We start from the raw sequence: 20,655 nt of genomic DNA, 5'->3' as shown, positions 1-20,655 counted from the left end.
TGTTTTAAATATCTCTGCTAGGGCCCCTGCAATTATTGCACTTGCCTCCCACAGGATCTCAGGGAACACATTGTCAGGCTTTGGGGATTTATCCATCCTTAATTTGCCTCAAGGCTCCTCTGTAATCTGAATAGGGTTCATGACCTCACTGCCGCTATGCCTCACTTCTAAAGACTCTGTGTCCATCTTTCAAGTAAATACAGATGAAAAAAATCCATTTAAGACCTCCCCCATCTCTTTTGGCTCTATGCATATCTCTCTGATCTTCCAGTGGCACAATTTTGTCTCTTGCAATCCTGTATATCTGCATATCTTAGGATTCTCCTTCACCTTGTCTGCTAGAGCAGCTTCATGTCTTCTTTTAGCCCTCCTGATTTCTTTCTTTAGTGTATTTTGGCATTTCTTATACTGCTGAAGTACCTCATTTCTTCCTAACTGCCTATACCAGCTATGCATCTCCTCCGTTATCTTTTGAAAATCAAGGTTCCCTATATCTGTAATCCATGCCCTTTATCCTGACAGGGACATACAAACTGTACTCTCAATATTTAACTTTTGGAGGCTTCCCAATTGCACAAAGGGATATTAAGGTTCAGGTCTTAGTGCTTACTGATTAGGTTTGAGGGAATAATGGTGTTAAATACAGAGCTGTAATCAATAAAGAGCCTATAAAAATTATTCAAACCCCCCCCCCCCTTGGAAGTTTTTATATTTTATTGTTTTACAACATTGAATCACAGTACGTTTAATTTCACTCTTTTTGGCACTGATCAACAGAAAAAGACTCTTTAATGTCAAAGTGAAAATAGATCTCTACAAAGTGAACTAAATTAATTACAAATATGAAACAAAATAATTGATTGCATAAGTATTCATCCCCTTCAAGTCAGTATTTAGCACCTTTAGCAGCAATTACAACCTTGAGTCTGTGTGGATATGTCTCTATCAGCTTTGCACATCTGGACACAGCAATTTTGCTCCATTCTTCTTTACAGAACTGCTCAAGCTCTGTCAATTTGCATGGGGATTGTGAGTGAAGAGCCCTTTTGATGTCCAGCCACTAATTCTCAATTGGACTGAAGTCTGAACTCTGATTTGGCCACTCCACGACATTAACTTTGTTGTTTTTAAGCCATTCCTGTGTAACTTTGGTTTTATGCTTAAAGTTATTGTCTTGCTGGCTAACATATCTTACCCCAAGTCACAGTTCTCTTGCAGACTGCATCAGGTTTTCCTCCAGGATCTCCCTGTATTTTGCTGCATTCATTTTACCCTCTACCTTCACAAGCCTTCCAGAGCCTGCTGTAGTGGAGCATCCCCACAGCATGATGCAGCCACCACCATGCTTCATGGGAGGGATGGTGGGTTTTGATGATGTTCAGTGTTTGGCTTATAAAGCTAAACATATTGTTTAGTCTGATGGCCAAAAAGCTCAATTTTGGTTTCAACAGTTCATAGTTGAATTCAGAGTATCTCACATGCTTCTGGCAAAGTCTAGCTGAGATTTCATGAGTTTTTTTCAATAGTGGCTTTCTCTTTGCCACTCTCCCATAAACACTCAAGCAACATTTGTTGTATGTACAGTCTCTCCCATCTCAGCCACTGAAGCTTGTAATTCTTCCAGAGTTGTCATAGGTCTCTTGGTGGCCTCCCTCACTAGTTCCCTTCTTACATGGTCACTGAGTTTTTGAGGAAGGCCTTCTCTAGTCAGATTTACAGCTGTGCCATATTCTTTCCATTTCTTGATGATTGACTTAATTGTACTCCAAGGGATATTCAGTGACTTGGAAATTTTCTTGCATCTATCTCCTGACTTGTGCTTCTTAATAACTTTTCATGGAGTTGCTTAAAGTGTTCTTTTATCTTCATGGTGTAGTTTTGCCAGGATATTGACTCACCAGCAGCTGGACCTTCCAGATACAGGTGTATTTTTACCACAATCAATTGAAGTACCTTGATTGCACACAGGTCTCCAAAAAAATACAGATCTCCATTTAACTTTTAAAACTAATTGACTGCACCAGTGATGAGTTGGTGTGTCATATTAAAGGAGAGTGAATACTTATATGATCAATTATTTTGTGCTTTATATTTGTAATTAGATCACTTTGTATAGATTTGTTTTCACTTTGACACAAAAGACTCTTCTTCCGTTGATCAGTGTCAAAAAAGCCAAATTAAATCTACTGTGATTCAATGTTGTGAAACAACAATTTGAAAACTTCCAAGGAGGGGTGAATAGTTTTTATAGGCACCGCATGCATCCTAGCTGTCCAGATGTTCCACGGTTTTGTGAAGAGCCAATGAAATAGCATCTTCTGTAGACCTGTTGGTTCCGGAGGTAAATTGGAGCGGATCCAACTTACCATTCAGACGGGAGCTGATATGTTTCAACACTAGCCTCTCAAAACACTTCATCACCGTGAATGCAAGTGCCACTGGGCGATAGTCACTGAGGCAGGTTACCATGCTCTTCTTGGGCACCGGTATGATCAAAGCCTGCTTGAAGCAAGTGTGTACCACACACTGCCAGAGCGAGAGGTTTAAGATAACCGTGAATATACCAACCATTGTGGCAGCACAGGTCTTCAGTACTCAGCCAGGTACTCCCTCTGGACCGGATGCTTTCCTTGGATTCACTCTCTTGAAGCATGTCATCTTCAGATAGTGAGACTATATTGAGCTCATCTGGAAGCGAGGCTCTCGTGTCATCTATGTTGCAAAATTTAGCTTTATGGGAGGCTACGGCAATCAAACTCTGCCACAGCTGTCAAACACCTCTTGTTGATTCCAGTCTAGACCTGAATCTCCACTTTGCCCAAGAGGTGGCTTTCCTGAGATCACACCTGCACCTCTTGTAGCATTCTTGATCTCCAGACTTGAATGCCTCTGATCTGGCTCTCAGCAGGTTCCAGATTTCACTGTTCATCCAGGGCTTTTGATTGGGGAAAATGCTGAATGATTTCATGGGGACACAGTCATCCACAGCTGTTTCAATAAAGTCTGTAACAACCCTGGTGTAGTCATTCAGGTCCTCAGATGAGTTCTTGAACACAGCCCAGTCACTGACTCAAGGCAATTCTGTAACTGTTTCTCAGCCTCCCTGGACCCTTGCTTTTTCGGCTCACTCTGTATGCAAGAAACAGGAGTACAGCCAACTGATCCAACTTGCCAAAATGCTGTCTCAGGAGGAACAATTCCTTATTGTAGTGTAGCAGTGGTCTAGTGTGTTGGGACCTTTGATGCAACAGGTTACATGTTGGTGATAATTGGGCAGGGTTTTCTTCAAACAGACCTGGTTAAAGTCACATATTATAATTTATAATATACGCCGGGATGGGCTGTTTCTTGCTTAGACAGCATTGTGCAGCTTTACGAGTTCTTGCTTATAATTGGCCATTGGTGGTATGTAAACTGCGGTCAGGATCACGGGTGAGAACTCCCGAGACAAGTAGAATGGTCTACATTTAATTGTTATTTGTTGTAAGTCAGGGAAACGAGAATTTGACATAACCCTACCGTCCATGCACCAACAAGAATTGACTTAAAAATATACTCCGCCACCTCTTTCCTTACTAGAATTCGAGTTTTGATTCATTCTGAAAATCATAAAATCTTCTGGATGGATAGCTGCGTCCGATGTGATTGCTGTTAACCAAGTTTCAATGCAACAACAACTGAGATCTGCCTCATATCCTCTGATACAGCAGCCTTGCCCTGAGATCGTCAGTCTTATTTTCCAGTGACTGTATATTCGCTAACAAGATGGTCACCAGAGGAGGCTTCAACCTCTGCGTTTCAGCCTGGTTTGAATCCCGCCTCTCCTGCCACGTTTTCGGCACTGGCCTTGGCAGTGACCCTTAAAAGTGCTGCACTTAACTGCTTCACATTTAACCGTTCAACATGAGATTTGAAGATCATTTATTTAATTTTGTAGTCTGTTGTTAGAGGAAATTTACACGCTGCAGTCATTCAAAATGAGCATATTTAAGAGGAAAACTGGTCCAGGTTCCTGCAGCCCGCAGAAAATCGCTGATGTACACTGGCAGCATCTTACCTGTTAGAGGCTGGTGGGTATGAGCTACTAAAGAAAGTGAAAAGGTGACTTCCATTACAAAATTTGGTACATTCGGTCAGGTACATGGATATGGGCCAAACACAGGCAAATAGATCTCGTTCAGGTTGGCATGGATTAGTCGGGACAAAAGCTCTATTCTTGCTGTATATCTCAATGGGCCTATGGAAGGTTCTGTATGTCGAAAAAAGGGATTAGCTTTACTTGTCATCTGTACATCAAAATATACAGTCAGAAGTGTTGCTTCTGCCAAATCAATCAGCGAGGATTGTGCTAGGCAAGTGTCGCCATGTTTTGACTCTAACATGACATATCCACAACTCACTAATTCTAACCATACATCATTTTGTTTTGGAATATGGGAGGAAACCAGAGCACCCGGAGGAAACCCACGCAGACACGGGGAGAATGTACGAACTCCTCACAGACAGAGGTGGGATTTGAACCCTGATCAGTGATTGCTTGCACCGTAAAGTGATTGGCTAACTTCTCCACTACCATGGCAACCTCTGCACTATCTACGCCCTGGCTACTGTCAGGAAGCCCACCAACAAAGAAATCTGGTAAGAGGTAACTACCACCATCTCCAGTGGTGAGAATCCCTGCACAAAGGAGCAATACTAAAAGAAATTTCATGATCGCACAATGTAAGATTGATTGTCACAGCATCATTTATGCCTGCAGAATGAAGACCTTCATGGAAAGCAATTTTAGAGACATATGTTCTTTAAGCAAGGTGGCATTCCTCAGAAAATAGAGACCTTGTAACAAGCCAGTAAAGTACCTGAAACCGGAATTCATGAACAGGATATATTTCAGTGAACCTATTGAATTCAATGTAATTTTATTCTTTATCTGACCTCTCTCGATCATGTTTTGGTACACTTTTTTGGTGGCAAGGATTCTCATGTGAGAGGATCATGGAGTTTATACTGGGGAATTTAATATTGCAGTCTCTTTGATTATGAACTCATTAATGTACACAGGTCCATCATGTCTTGGACCATTACAGGTGTCATCACATCTTTCCTTGATGGCCTCCAAATTCATTGTGGCCCAACCCTGTACTGGCTGCTTCTATCTCTTCCCCAAGATCCATAAACAGGACTGTGCTGGTATGCCCATCAATTCTGTCTACTCTTACCATACTGAATTTATTTCTTCATACCTGGACTCCATTCTGTCTCTCCCTGCCCAATCCCTTCCTACTCACATCTGGACACCTCTCATGCCCTAGTCCCAAATGGCTCATCTTTACCATTGATATCCAGTCTCCATATATGTCTATCCCTTGTCATGAAAGTCTTGTGTCCTCTGTTTCCTTACTGAACAAAGACTCAGACAATTCCTCTCCACTAACACATTCATTTGCTTTCCAGAACTCGTCCTGATTCAACAACTTTTCTTTCAATTCCTCAGACTTTCTGCAGAAGAGGAGTAGTCATGGGCACTTGAACAGATGCCAGTTCGGTCTTTTACTTGGCTATATGGAACAGTCCTTGTTCTAAGACTATTCTAGCAGACCACCAACCCACCTTCCCACCCATATCTCCTTCTCCACTACACTGCTGCTTCCTTGTGCAGAACTCAGCATTTCCATCACCTTTGTAACCAATGTCTCTCTTTTCTTCAAATTTACCTGGACTATCTGTGACTCCCCTTCACTTTCTAGATCTCTCAGAATCCAGTGGAAGATGCCACTGGCATCTTCTATAAACCTATAACTCTTACAACTACCTCAAATTCGTGACTTCCCACCCCAACTCTTGGTCTTCAAGGAATAACTTGGGCCTGCTGCAGCATAACTTAATTTAAGGCTGGCAAAGAGGGCTTCCCCATCAGTTAAACCCACTTTAAAATACTTGTGTTCCCCTTCTACTATGACCCAAGAAATTTTCTGTACTTATGTTAGAAATTATGATTAATTTTTGCCCAATTTCTGATATAATTTTAAATTATTTTATAAGTAGTTACTGTAGATCTTAGGAGACTGTTATAAATTGGCTTTCACATTCCTTAAATAAATTCTGAGATTGCTAGGCCAGCTTTGAAAACAAAACTAGTAACTTTCTAAACTGGATGATAAGATTTATGCACAAAAAACTGTGCCAGTAAAAATTGAGGTAGGGTAGAAAGAGGGGATATCCTTTAATCCAAGTAGAAATAACAAACAGTAAGTCAATCAGATCAATTAGCATTAGACAAGAGTAGGATTATTTGATGATAATTTATTTTAAAAGAACAACTGCTTGATAGTCATTTTGAATAACAATTTATATCTACAAGTCTAATTCCACTCTGCTAACTTCCATTATAAATTCCCAGGAAATATAAAAGAAGAAAATACCGGAAATACTCAGCTGAGCAGACAGCACCTGAAGTCCTGTATATATTTAATTTCATTGGAACATTATTGGGGTCAGAGGCCTCCTTTCTGTGTTTTTTGTTCCAGCAACTGAAATCTCATCAAGAATAAGCCCACAAACTCTCAGAGCTACTTTTACTCCAGTGTCTTCATTCTTACATTTCTCCCAACTCGTTATATTTGCTCTAATGAAGAGATGTTCCCAATAATGTCTTCCTTCTCTTTGAACTGCGGCTTTACCACCAGCAGAAAGAACAGAGCTCTTGACCATATCTCATCTGTGTCCCATACTATTGTTCTCACTCTCTTCCCCGAGATAGACTTATAGTTTCCGTGGTCCTGACCTTCCACTCACCAGCCTTCTCATTCAATTGCTTCAAAGTTCAAAGTAAATTTATTATCAAAGTAAGTATATCATATACAACCTTGAGATTCTTTCCTTGCAGGCACCCACAGGAAAGTACATAATAGAAAATACAATAAAATACATGCAAAACCACACATAGCAAAGACTCACAAACAATCAATGTGCAAAAGAGGACAAATTGAGCAAATAATAAAAAAAACTAAACAAATAATGCTAAGAACATGAACTGCAGAGGTCCCTGAAAATGAGACCATTTGCTGTGGAGTCAGATCAATGCTGAGGCAAGTGAAACCGTCTACGCCGGTCCAGAAGCCAAATGGTTGTAAGACAGCAACTGTTTCTGATCCTAATGGTGTGGGATTAAGACTCCCGCACCTCCTACCCAATGGTAGGAATGGGAAGTGAAGGAGACGAATAAAGCACAGGCAGGTGGCATGGGCTCAGGTGGGGATCTTGGCTGGCATGGAGTAGGGGAGCTCTTGGGCCTTGACACTTTAATCTGGCTTGAGGTTCACACTGATGTCCTCTCTTCCGGTGATGGTTGACCATCGTCTGCTTCAAGCTGACACATGTGCATTCCTGAGAGTCATCAAGTTCACCGAACCCTTCAGGAGATTGTAAAATCGCTAGTTCATTTAGATGGTTTAAAAGTATGTCTTTTAAAGCAAATTACAATTGCAGTGATCATAGTTCAGAGAAAGTATATCTAGAGGAGTATCTAGAAGAGTGACCTGGCAAAACGTCACCGAACATCACCAGTGCCATCTTGCCAGAAGGTTATCCTTCTCATTTCTATCGGTTCCAACAAAATGTTATCATTAGAGACATATTCCTCTCTGCTCTCAGAAGTTTGAAAGGATTCCTCCCTTCACAACTTCTTGGTCCACTCTTCTATATCACTACCTTTAACATAGCGCTCTTCCCATGCAGCTACATGAGGCACAACACCTTCCTTTCACCTTTTCTCTTCCCATCAGTCAAAGACTAAAACTACCCTCCAGCAGAAGCAGTAATTTATAAGCACTCCATCTAGACCACTGTATTCACAATGTGGTCTCCTCAATACTGGAGGAACCAAATGCTAACTGGGCCATCACCTTCTAGGACATCTGTCTTCAATCTACAGAAATGATCTTGAGCTTCTGCTCACACACTCTAATTTACCATCTCACTTTCATTCTGACCTATCAGTCTATAGGAGCGGGCTCCCAACCTGGATGGCAGACTTGAGTGGAGCACCAATGCAGAGGCTGTGTACAAGAAGAACCTGATTTGCCTCTACTTCCTGAGGAGACTGAGGTTCTTGGGAGTATGCAGGCCTCTCCTTCACATGTTCTATCAGTCTGTTGCCGACAGTACAATCTGTTATGTGGTGGTGGGCTTGGGCAAGAGTATCAACACAGGTGATGCCTTCAGGCTCAATAAACTGATTAGAAAGGCTGGCTCTATTATAGGAGTCAAATTGGACACCCTGGAGGCTGTGGTAGAACAAAGGACCCTATGGAAAATCCTGGCAACTCTGGACAATGTTTTTGATCCTCTGCATGCCACCTTAGCTGAACAGAGGAGCACTTTTAGTAATAGACTACAACAACTGCACTGTCCGAAAAAGTGCTATATGAAGTCTTTCTTACCCTTGGCCATTAGGCTCTATAAAGAGTCACGCTACAGCTGGGGATGTGATGATCCCTTCCTGTTAGACTGTTTGAGGTAACTTATTTTTTTTATTTTCTGACTTCTCTTCTAATTTTTATACATCTGTGCACTTGAAATACTACCGTGATACTGTCATTTCCCGTCTATCATCTATCTTATCCAAACTACTAATCAAACTGATACAAGTCATTTGGTTTCACACCATGAGAGATATTTCCATTTGTCTACCCACTTCCTTTGCCACTGAAAACTCAATTTTTTTCTCTTCCTCAGTTCTGATGAGTGGCCTTGGAAATCATCCACATCAGCTACTGCACTCCATGGTCCCCCAGCACTCATCCACCCAATGCACTGTCACTTTACATTTACACTCCACACCTCATACCTATACTGAGTCAGTTATTGTCTTATTGTATTTTCATATATCCTGCTACTACCTAGAAGAGTTACTCTTGCCAAGCCACTTTGTCACTTTATTGCTTCCTGTCAATCACCTTGTGTTCAGATACACCTGCACCTAGCATCACTTTATGTACATACAATTAGTTTATGTATACAAGGTAATCTTACAGTGCCTATAAAAAACATACACCCCTCTGGGAAGTTTACATGTTTTATTGTTTTACAGCATTGAATTATAATGGATTTAATTTGGCTTTTTGACACTGATCAACAGAAAAATATTCTTTCCTGTCAACGTGAAAACAGATCTTTACAACGTGATCTAAATTAATTACAATTATAAAGCATGAAATAATCGATTGCATAAGTATTCACCCTGCCCCCTTTGATATGACACATCAAATCATCACTGGTGCATCACATCATTATGTGACTGGTGAGATCTGTTTTTGGAGACCTGTGTGCAATTAAGTTGTTTCAATTGATTGCAGTAAAAATACACCTGTATCTGGAAGGTCCAGCTGCTGTTGAGTCAGCATCCTGGCAAAAACTACACAATGAAGACCAAAGAATACTCTAAGCATCTCTGCAAGAAGATTGTTGAAAAACACAAGTCAGGAGATGGATACAGGAAATTTTACAAGTTACTGAACATCCCTTGGAGTACAGTTAAGTCAATCATCAAGAAATGGAAAGTTATGGCACAGCTGTAAATCTGCCTAGAGCAGGCCGAACTCAAAATCTGAGTGACAGTGCAAGAAGGGGCCAGTGAAGGAGGCCACTGAGAGACCTATGACAACTCTGGAGGAGTTAAAAGCTTCAGTGCTGAGGTGGAAGAGACTGCACATACAACTGTGGCCAGGGGCTTCACCAGTCGCAGCTTTATGGGAGAGTGGCAAAGAGAAAGCCACTGTTGAAAAAACCTCACATGAAATCTCAGCTCCATCCCTACCATGAAGCATGGTAGTGGCTGCATCATGCTGAGGATGCTTCACTGCAGCACGACATGGAAGGCTTGTGATAGTAGAGGGTAAAGTGAATACAGCAAAATATAGAGAAATCCTGGAGGAGAACCTGATGCAGTTTACAAGAGATCTGCGATTTGGGAGAAGATTTGTTTTCCAGCAAGACAATGACCCTGAGCATAAAGCCATACAAGGAATGGCTTAAAAACAACAAAGTGAATATCCTAGAGTGGCCAAGTCAGAGTCTAAACCTCAATCCAATTGAAAATTTGTGGCTGGACTTGAAAAGGGTTGTTCACTCACGATCAGAATCAGAATCAGGTTTATTATTTGTTAACTTAGCAGCAGCAGTTCAATGCAATACATAATATAGAAGAGAAAAAAATATTATAATAATAATCAATAAGTATATTGAATAGGTTAAAACCATGCAAGAAACAGAAATACTGTATATTAAAAAAAGAGAGGTAGTGTCCAAGGGTTCAATGTCCATTTAGGAATCGGATGGCAGAGGGGAAGAAGCTGTTCCTGAATGGCTGATTGTGTGCCTTCAGGGTTCTGTATCTCCTGCCTGATGGTAACAGTGAAAAAAGGGCATGCCCTGGGTGATGGAGGTCCTTAATAATGGACGCTGCCTTTCTGAGACACCGCTCCATGAAGATGTCCTGGGTACTTTGTAGGCTAGTACCCAAGATGGAGCCGACTAAATTTACAACCTTCTGCAGCTTCTTCCGGTCCTGTGCAGTAGCCCCTCCATGCCAAACAGTGATGCAGCCTGTCAGAATGTTCTCCATGGCATTCTATAGAAGTTTTTGAGTGTATTTGTTGACATGCCAAATCTCTTCAAACTCCTAATGAAGTATAGCTGCAGTCTTGCTTTCTTTATAACTACGTTGATATGTTGGGACCAGGTTAGATCCTCAGAGATCTTGACAACCAGAAACTTGAAGCTGCTCATTCACTCCACTTCTAATCCCTCTATGACGATTGATATGTGTTCCTTCATCTTATCCTTCCTGAAGTCCACAATCAGCTTTTTCGTCTCACTGACATTGAGTGCCAGGTTGTTGCTGCGGCACCACTCCACTAGTTGGCATATCTCACTCCTGTCCTCCCTCTCGTCACCATCTGATATTCTACCAATAATGGTTGTATCGTCAGCAAATTTATAAATGGTATTTGAGCTTTGCCTAGCCACACAGTCAGGTGTATATAGAAAGTAGAGCAGTGGGCTAAGCACACACCCCTGACGTGCGCCAGTATTGATTGTCAGCGAGGAGGCTATGTTATCACCATTCTTCATAGATTGTGGTCTTCCGGTTAGGAAGTCAAGGATTCAATTGCAGAGGGAGGTACAGAGGCCCAGAGGCCCAGCTTCTCCAAATCCCCATGCAATCTGACAGAGCTTGAACAGTTTTGTATGAAGAATGGGGAAACATTGCAATCTCCAAATGTGCAAAGCTGATAGAGACCTATCCACACAGAGTCAAGGCAGTAATTGCTGCCAAAGGTTCACCTACTAAATGCTGACTTGAAGGGGATGAATACTTATGCAATCAATTACTCTGAGTATACATTTGTAATTAATTTAGATCACTTTGTAGAGATTTATTTTCACTTTAACATTAATCAGTCTTTTTCTGTTGATTAGGGTTAAAAAAAAAGCCAAATTAAATCCACTGTGATTCAATGTTATAAAACAATAAAATATGAAATCTTCCAAAGGGGCGGGGGAACACTTTTTATAGGCACTGTATGTCCAGTATTTATGGCCACAAACAGTCAGTTGTACATTGTCTTTTATAAGATTACTTTTATGTTTATAAGTGTTGGTGTGTGGCCAAGTGGTTAAGGCTTCGGTCTAGTGATCTGAAGGTCACTAGTTCAAGCCTCAGGGGAGGCAGCGTATTGTGTCCTTGAGCAAGGCACTTAACCACACATTGCTTTGCGACGACACCGGTGCCAAGCTGTATGGGTCCTAATGTCCTTCCCTTGGACAATATCAGTGGCGTGGAGAGGGAAGACTTGCAGCATGGGTAACTGCCGGTCTTCCATACAACCTTGCCCAGGCTTGCGCCCTGGAAACCTTCCAATACGCAAATCCATGGTCTCACGAGACTAACAGATGCCTATATATGTAGCATTTTTGTGTTAACAGTTTATCAATGTTAACAGTCATCAATGTATCAGAGAACTGGTGAGGGAGGGGTCCTAAGTAATTCTGAAATAAGGATTGTTCCAATGTTCTAGCAAGTGCCAGGAATATTTTGCACTCAGGCAGCTAAACCTATAACTTGAACACATGTACACCTTATGTGAATGGCATGCTGCACTCCACTCCACTCCCCAACTCACAGACACGCTCTAATCCTGTACTGCAATAACAGGAATTCTGCAGATGCTGGAAATTCAAGCAACACACATCAAAGTTGCTGGTGAACGCAGCAGGCCAGGCAGCATCTGTAGGAAGAGCTGCAGTCGACGTTTCAGGCCGAGACCCTTCGTCAGGAACTTTGATGTGTGTTGCTTGAATTTCCAGCTTCCTGACGAAGGGTCTCGGCCTGAAACGTCGACTGCAGCTCTTCCTACAGATGCTGCCTGGCCTGCTGCATTCACCAGCAACTTTGATGTGTGTTGCTTGAATTTCCAGCTTCCTGACGAAGGGTCTCGGCCTGAAGCGTCGACTGCAGCTCTTCCTACAGATGCTGCCTGGCCTGCTGCATTCACCAGCAACTTTGATGTGTGTTGCTAATCCTGTACTGGTCACTTTTCATCTTTTACTATTGCTATTTCACATATTTATATGACTGTTTGTTTTATTATTATGGTGTCAGTTACATTATACTGTCTTACATAAATATGCATCTTGCACTTTATGTCAACCTGTCAATCTTCAGGCCATGCCAGTCAGGAACTAATATGCTAATGTTATTTTGTGACTTTATATGCTAGATTGTAACTATAGTGTGTGACTATACGTACTGTCCTTTTGCACTTGGCGCCAGAGGAACGATGTTTCGTTTGGCGGTATACATGCATATGGTTGAATGACAATAAACTTGAACTTGAATAAAGGAGAAATTACTCAATGTGAGGACAAAGCCTGCCAAGTGAATGAAGTGGTGGGCTGCTGGGGCTTCTGTTCAACAAAGATGTAAACGGGCATAAGTTTTCTGCTGTGGATGAGGGTGTAGTCAAAGGATTCATTTTCCTCACAGATGGCTGTGGAGGTCAAGTCATTGAATATATTTAAAGCAGAGGTTAATAGGTTCTTCATTAGTTAGGATGTAAAAGGTTACAAGAAAAATGAAGGGAGAATGGGGTTGAGAGGAATAATAAATCAGCCATGATGGAATGATAGAGCAGACTCAATGGGCCAAATGGCCTAATTCTGCTCCTAACTCTTATGATTTATGGTGTTATACCACATTCATTTTCATTCATTACATGGTACATTTGGTGACGGGTGCATAGTCAACCTTTCACACACCAAAAAAAATGTCAATAATGAGTGTACTTACTTGGAAGCTAAAAAAGGGATCTTATTAGTAGCAGCAAGAGTAGTCTCAGCTTCTCGTTTTACATGCAAGTTCCCGCCACTGCATTTTCCCAGTAGATCGATGATATCATTGTTGTACACCTCCACAACAGACACTTCAACAGAGTAGGTTTCAGATGGCCTGTCTGACATCAGACTGCAAAGATAACAAATATAATAATGCCCTGAAGGTAACAATGCATTAAAATACTATACAATTCATTAATTACGCACCAATCACTGTTACTTTTCTGGCATGAATCTACATTCCACCTTTTTAAAGAATGTGATTTTTCTTGCATCAGCACATTGCTGGGTGGGAGAGATTGTTATATTTATTTGCCACCCACAGCTGCCAGTGTGAAGTCTTCTTGAAACACAGCAGTTGTGGTGAACTGCACCAGCACTGCTGTTGACTGGAAAATTTCAGGATTTTTTAAGTTGTATTTTTATTTGGATAAGGTATTCTCAAGTAATACACAAGCTTTTTTTTACATATTTAACCTTTTCCATTTTTGTATGTGACTAAATCTATATTAATTTGTACATTCACAAGTGCACATTGAGATAATATAGAAAATAATTAGGCACTCAAATAGATGTTTATGTGCAATTGTAATTCCACACTATTAAACTAAATAATGATAATAGTTGTTATAAAATATTAATAATAGTGGTTGAATACTAATTTCCATGTATCTCTTCAGGTCCATTTCTTTCTGGTCCAAAATTTCCCCAGATCTTTTCTTTACTTGTGTTAATTCCACATTTTCCAAAAAAAAGAACAGTAAACATTCGAGTCAAGGGTGCTTACGTTAACACTATTACTATGTTGGTGAGACAAACAGTATAAACCATTAAAAGAGTCACCTAAAGTCTGCTCGCTCTGGGTTATAAATTCAATCCATTTATTCCAAATTTGATAAAATTTTTCCTTTTGAATTCTCAGAGAGTAGGTCAATGTTTCCATTTTAAATATTTCCAAAATGATTTCATGCCAATCTTCTAATGTAGGTGATGTTGGATTTAACCACTTTCTGGTGATTGATTTCTTACTTGCCGCTAAAAGGGCCTGCAGCAGCTTTATATCTTTCTTCTGTTCCAAAAACAATACATGCCCTAAGTAGAGAGTCTCAAAGTTCAGAAGTATCTGAGTCTTAAATACCTTAACTAATGTTCTGTGAATACCTTCCCAATATAAACTTAATTTAGGACAATCCCAAAAAATATGGAAATGATTTGCCTCCTTGGAGGCACACCTTCTCCAACACGCCACGTTTGTGTCTTTATATTTTTCCTGGTATGGGGCCTTGAAGTATCTTATAATATTTTTCCAACAATGTTCTCTCCAAGTCAAAGAGTTAGTCGAAGACCACTGGAAGCTGCATTTTTTTCCCCAAGCCTCCTCTGAAAGTACCAACCCCGCTTCTTTCTCCCACTTCTCTTTAATATACAATGTGTTTTCATTTTTGGCATGAGAGAGGGCATTATATAATCGAGAAATTGATTTACTTGGTATTGAATTGTAAGCCGAATTCAGAATCTTGAAAAATTCTAATCCTACTGTTGATAAGTCTGTATATCTACAACTCTGGTTAACATGATGTTGTACTTGAAGGTACCTAAAAAAGTCATTGTGTTCTAGGCCATGTTTGTCCTGCAGGGATTGAAAACTTTGTAACAAACTTTTACGTGTGAATGAGGGGTAGATTGTAAGACCTTTCTTTATCCACATTTCAAATCTTCTATCCCCTCTGCTGGGAAGAAATTCAGTATCATAAGCATACTATCTGAAAAAGTTTTAACATGTTATTGATTCCACATGAATTAACCACCTTCTGCCATACTTTAATGTGAGATTTATCCAGCTGTTTTTAATCTTTTCCAATTGGACCATCAATCCTTTGTCAGCTATTGAGGCCTGTAGAGGAAAACTGTCAACCAATCCAAATTCTATTTCCTTCCATCTAGCCTTATATTCCCTATTACACCAATATAACAGAGAGGTTATCTGTGAGGCATAAAAATAATTTCTCAAGCAAGGAAGAACCATACTTCCTCCTTCCTTTCCTAACTGTAAGGTGTTATACGTCATACTTTATACTTTATTGTCGCCAAACAATTGATACTAGAACGTACAATCATCATAGCGATATTTGATTCTGCGTTTCCCACTCCCTGGATCACAAATCGATGGTAAATGTTAAAAATTTAAATTATAAATCATAAAAGAAAATATTAAAAGAAGGTATTAAATCAGATTCTAGTTTTCTTTCCTTGCCAGATAAAGCGGGAAATCCATTTGTCCCATTCCCTGAATTGATTATCGTCCACCTCCACAGGCAAAGCCCAGAAAAGTTAAAGTAACTGAGGGAGAATATTCATTTTTATGGTATTTATCCTTGAATTTAAACTTAAAAAGGGGATAAGATTCCACTTAATGTATATCTGCTTTTATCTCTGAAATTAACGGCCCATAACTTACCTGTGACCATGTTGAAAGATCTTTTGGTAGGGTTATTCCTAAATATTTTAATGATTTAGATTCCCACTTAAGATCATATGTATCCTGCAGTTTTTTGGATGCTGTAAAATTTAAGGACAAAACCTGTGTTTTCTTTACACTAATTTTATAACCAGATATTTTCCCGAACTCATCCAACAGTGTAAACTAGTGGTCACCAACCTTTTTAAGCCCAAGATCCCCTACCTCGACCTCAGTGAAAGGCAAGATCTACCTACTAAATCATTTAATGAAAAAAACAGCTCAGATTGTACGTCCAATTTGAGGCCTTTTATTTGGGCAAATTGTATTTTAATTACACAAAATACTTCTGTCAAACTTTCAAATTAATTCAAACAAGAAAATACTGCAACTAGCATATCAAACAGGCCATAGCTGTCTTTCTTTAAGAATATTACATACTTCACACCTTTAATTCTAAGTTTCATTATTTAATTTTATTTCAACACGAAAAATAAATGAATAAAAATTGACTGTTGCACTCAGTGTGATGACTGGGGCTGAATACTTTCTGCTAGTTCCCTGAAATTTGGCTCATAACTACAAACAGCCAGTCTGAGACAGTCTGTGAGGTGTAGGATTGCCAACTGTCCCGTATTTCCCCCGCTAAGGTGTAGCGTTCCTATGAAACCTTTCGTGCGGAAATGCTTTACGCGGAAGAAGCAATTACCATTAATTTATATGGGAAAAATTTTTGAGCGTTCCCAGACCCAAAAAAATAACCTACCAAATAACACATAAAACCTAAAATGACACTAACATATAGTAAAAGCAGGAATGATATGATAAATACACAGCCTATGTAAAGTAGAAACAATGAAGATTAAGCCAAATCCGATTCGTGGGGTAAAAAGAATCGGCACATCACGCATGCGCACACAGGTGCCCGCGCAAGGCTTCATGGTCATGGTAGTCTTTTTCGAGGTAAACACAAATGTCCCGGGATTTGACTGCTACTTTTGTCCCTTATTTGGGAGTGAGAAAGTTGGCAATCCTAGTGAGGTGTCTGTCAGTAAGTTAGCTCCTGGTCTTAGATTTAATAATTTTCATCTGTGAAAATGCAACTTCATATAGATAAGCTGACCCAAAGCAGGCAGTGACTTTTAGTGCCGTAAAACTAACGCACACACCGCGCATTGCTCGGCCCCATCAGTAGTAATTGCCACCAGTTTATGAATGGCGATGTCATTTTCACGGACATATTCTTTTAAACTCATTGTAAATATCCTCACCTGTCGTTCTTTCCTTTAATTGCAAAAGAGTGAGGAAGTCCTCCTTGTTGTAAAATCCTGGAAAGCCATTCTGACAGATACAGCAAGCTGAGCTGTTTGCATTACATCCAGGGATTCATCGAACTGTAGTGAAAAATATTCACGTCCTCTGACAGTGACTCTACCCTCCTTGTCACTGTTGTAGGGCCAAGCGGTATATTATGTATTGCGGTTGTGGTGCTGTTTTTGTTTTTAAAGTCATTAAAAACAATCTCTGCGGTAATGGCCATTGCTTCCTTGAATAAATCGCCATCTGTAAAAGGCTTCTTGTGTTTAGCCAAAAGGTGACTTACATGAAATGATGTTTCAATAGCAGCCTTATTTTGCGCAGCAAGTTTTGTGGAAAACGATTGCTGGGCCTTCAACCCCGATTTCAGCTCAACTTTCCAGGCACGAATTGCACTCTTTGGGGGGTAGGTGTCTTTAAATTCCTGGTGGTTGGTGTTGCGGTGCCGCTCCAGATTCTCTCTTATAGCCAGTGCTTGTGTTTGGTGGCACAACATACATACACACTTGTCTTTCACAAGGTAAACAGAAATTCCTCTTCCCGTTCTGGATGTAATTTGTATGTTTTCGCCTTCTTTTGTGGAACCTCCGCCACGCTATCAGGATATCACGAGCGATTGCCGATTGTGTCGCCTCTGATCTGGGCCGACATTTACGTGCTGGGCGGCACCTAATTAATTAGCTTGTTTATTTCGGCTTTTTTTCTTAAAGATTTGCTGGGTGCGTCCCAGCTACCGCTGTACCCCTGCATGCTTCGTGGCCCGGAGGTTGGGGACCACTGCCGTATATTGACGTTTGCGACAGTCTGTACTCTTATCTAATCTGATTGGTCACTTTGATGCAGGACAGGCTACACTGAAAATGCGGTGCATGGCGGAGGAACTACACACATGCGCACTGGGCAGAAAGAATGGAAATAAACCCCCGCAACCTGGTAACAATCTCTCTTTACAAACAGCTTTTTAGTGAAAATATTGCTATATTACCATTATCCTAATTAGTATTACTTACTTTTATAATGCTCACATTACAACAGTATTTGTGTATTTATTTTTGATTTTTCTTCGGGATCTACTGGGAAAGTCTCAAAGATCGACCAGTCGATTGCGACCGACGGTTTGGCGACCCCTAGTATAAACAATCCTACAATGCTTTTTCTGGTTCACTCAAATAGACTGCAAATAGCGCCGCCTTTTGTTCAATCCCTGCCACCTTGATACCTTTTACAATTTCGCTCTGTCTTATTAGTTGGGCAAGAGGTTGAATGTATAGTGCAAAAAGGAGAGAAATTGGCATCCCTGACTAGTTCCTCTCTCTAAAATAAAAGAGTTAGAGAGGTCCCCATTTATCTTAATGCAAGCTGTAGGGCTGTCATATAAAGTCTGGATTACTTTAATGAACTTTTTTTGAAAGCCGAATCTTCCTAACACTCTGTATAGGAATATCCAACTAACTGAATCAAAAGCTTTCTCAGCATCTAATCCCACTACCATTGACTCTGTCCCGTTCTTAATTACCTGTTCTAGTATGTGTAAAGTTCTCCTAATGTTGTCCTGAGTTTGTCTTTGCTGAATGAATCCAGTCTGGTCTAAGTGGATGAGGCCAGGTAGAAGTTTTTCCAGTCTACGAGCTAATATAGATGTAAATAATTTGTAGTCCAAATTAACAACACTGATTGGCCGGTAATTACCACATTCTAGTTTATCCTTACCCTCTTTAGGAATAACTGAGATAATCACCTCTCTTCAGGAAGGTGGAATTTCTCCTCTAAGTAAGATCCAATTAAAGGTGTTAAGTAATAATGGAACTAACTGTGACTTCAGCGATTTATACCACTCTGAGGTAAACCCGTCAGAGCCTGGAGACTTTCCGGCCTTTAATCTAAAGATGGCCACGTTCAGTTCTTCGGCAGTTACTGTTTCTAATAGGCATTCATTTTGTAAATCTGTGAGCTTGGGTAGATATAAAGGATTCAGTAAAGTGTCTATATAGGGCTCATTGGAGGCCTGGGTTTGAGAGTACAGCTCTCGATAATATGTTTCAAAACTCTCTTGAATTTTCCCTATTTTATTCTCCACAAACTTTGTTTTTGGATTCTTTATTTTATGAATTCTATTGTCTGCTTGTTGTTTACGTAATTTATATGCTAATAATCTAACTGATTTTCCTCCTACTTCATAATTCTTTTGTCTCAGGTAAAGAAAGTTTCTGAGTTTCCAATGTGTATATATCATCAATTTCACTTCACACTTTCTTAATTTCCTGTTTTAAATTAGAACTAATTTTGCTGCTATCTACAACTTGAAGTTGTTTTAATTTTCCTTGAAGGCCTGCTAATTTTTGTGCATTGAATTTTTTCATGTGAGTAGTAATGGAAATAATTTTCCTTCGCAGTACAGCTTTCAATGTATCCCATAAGATCACTGGTGATGTTTCCCCAGTGTCATTTTGGTCTAAGTATTCTTTGATTTCTCCCCTTAGTTTCTCCATTACTTTTGGGTTACTGAGTAAATGTGAATTTAACCTCCATAGTGTTTTCCTCATTTTCCTTTCGAGAATTAGAGACATAGAGACTGGACTATGGTCCGACAGATCAACTGTTGCAATATTACGCTCTTTTATCCTGAATCTATGTTAAATATAAAAAAAAGTCTATCCTTGAATCTGAATGAGGGAAAGAATAATGCATATAGTCTTTACTAGTGGGGTGTAATTCCCTCCACACAGCTATAATTCCCAGCTCCTCCATCAATTAATTCACTTTCCTAGTCAGAGGTTTATTCTGAATAATAGTTCTTGAAGAATCTAATACAGGGTTTAACCTAACATTAAAATTCCCTCCGCAGATTACTACCCCTTGAGAGCTGACCATTAGGTCAAAAATGTGTCTATAGAATGACCATTCACAACCTGGTGGAGCATAAACATTCAGCAATGTTATTTCAGTACCTTTTATTCTTCCTGTAATTTTTACAAATCATCCATCCTTGTCTTTAGTCTCTGAAATATGTTCATAATTAAGAGCACTTGATATTAAAGTAGCTACTCCTCTTTTGTGGCCTAATTTATATGATGAATAAAATACATGCTTAAAGCCCATTCTTCTTAATTTTGCATGTTCAGATTGGCTCATGTGCGTTTCCTGAAGGAAAGCTATTTGTGCCCTCTCTTTTTTCAATTTAGACATAATCTTATTTCTCTTAGTTGGATTCAAAACCCCATTTACATTTTAGGAAATTATTTTTACCAGTTCAATTTGCATTTTTCTCTAATAGAGAAAAAAACACTCTCCTTTTCTAAACCAACAGTAAGCAATCCCTTCTCAACAGTAAACCAGAACATAAAACCAAACCCTAGGCATTTTTGAACATAGAACATTTGAAAATTTTTCCCGACTTCCAACAGAGAGGCCTGAGCACCGACCCATTTCAGTTCAGAGGGATAACCCCTATCTCCAGTCTGTGTTAGAGGGCCCTCCGCAGTGTG

General features: G+C 40.0%; 1 protein-coding gene across 1 annotated transcript in view; it reads right to left on the bottom strand.

Moving 5' to 3' along the window:
• kif25 (kinesin family member 25) overlaps positions 1-20,655 on the bottom strand; it is a 321,128-nt gene that overhangs the window by 169,867 nt on the left and 130,606 nt on the right. The window contains exon 6 of the mRNA XM_072265970.1: positions 13,352-13,525. Coding sequence (XP_072122071.1) covers positions 13,352-13,525 — 174 coding nt within the window. The remainder of the gene's footprint in view (positions 1-13,351; positions 13,526-20,655) is intronic.

Source organism: Mobula birostris, chromosome 8 (genome assembly GCF_030028105.1).
Source record: "Mobula birostris isolate sMobBir1 chromosome 8, sMobBir1.hap1, whole genome shotgun sequence".
Lineage (NCBI taxonomy): Eukaryota > Metazoa > Chordata > Chondrichthyes > Myliobatiformes > Myliobatidae > Mobula > Mobula birostris.
This window is presented reverse-complemented; position numbering and strand designations above follow the sequence as displayed.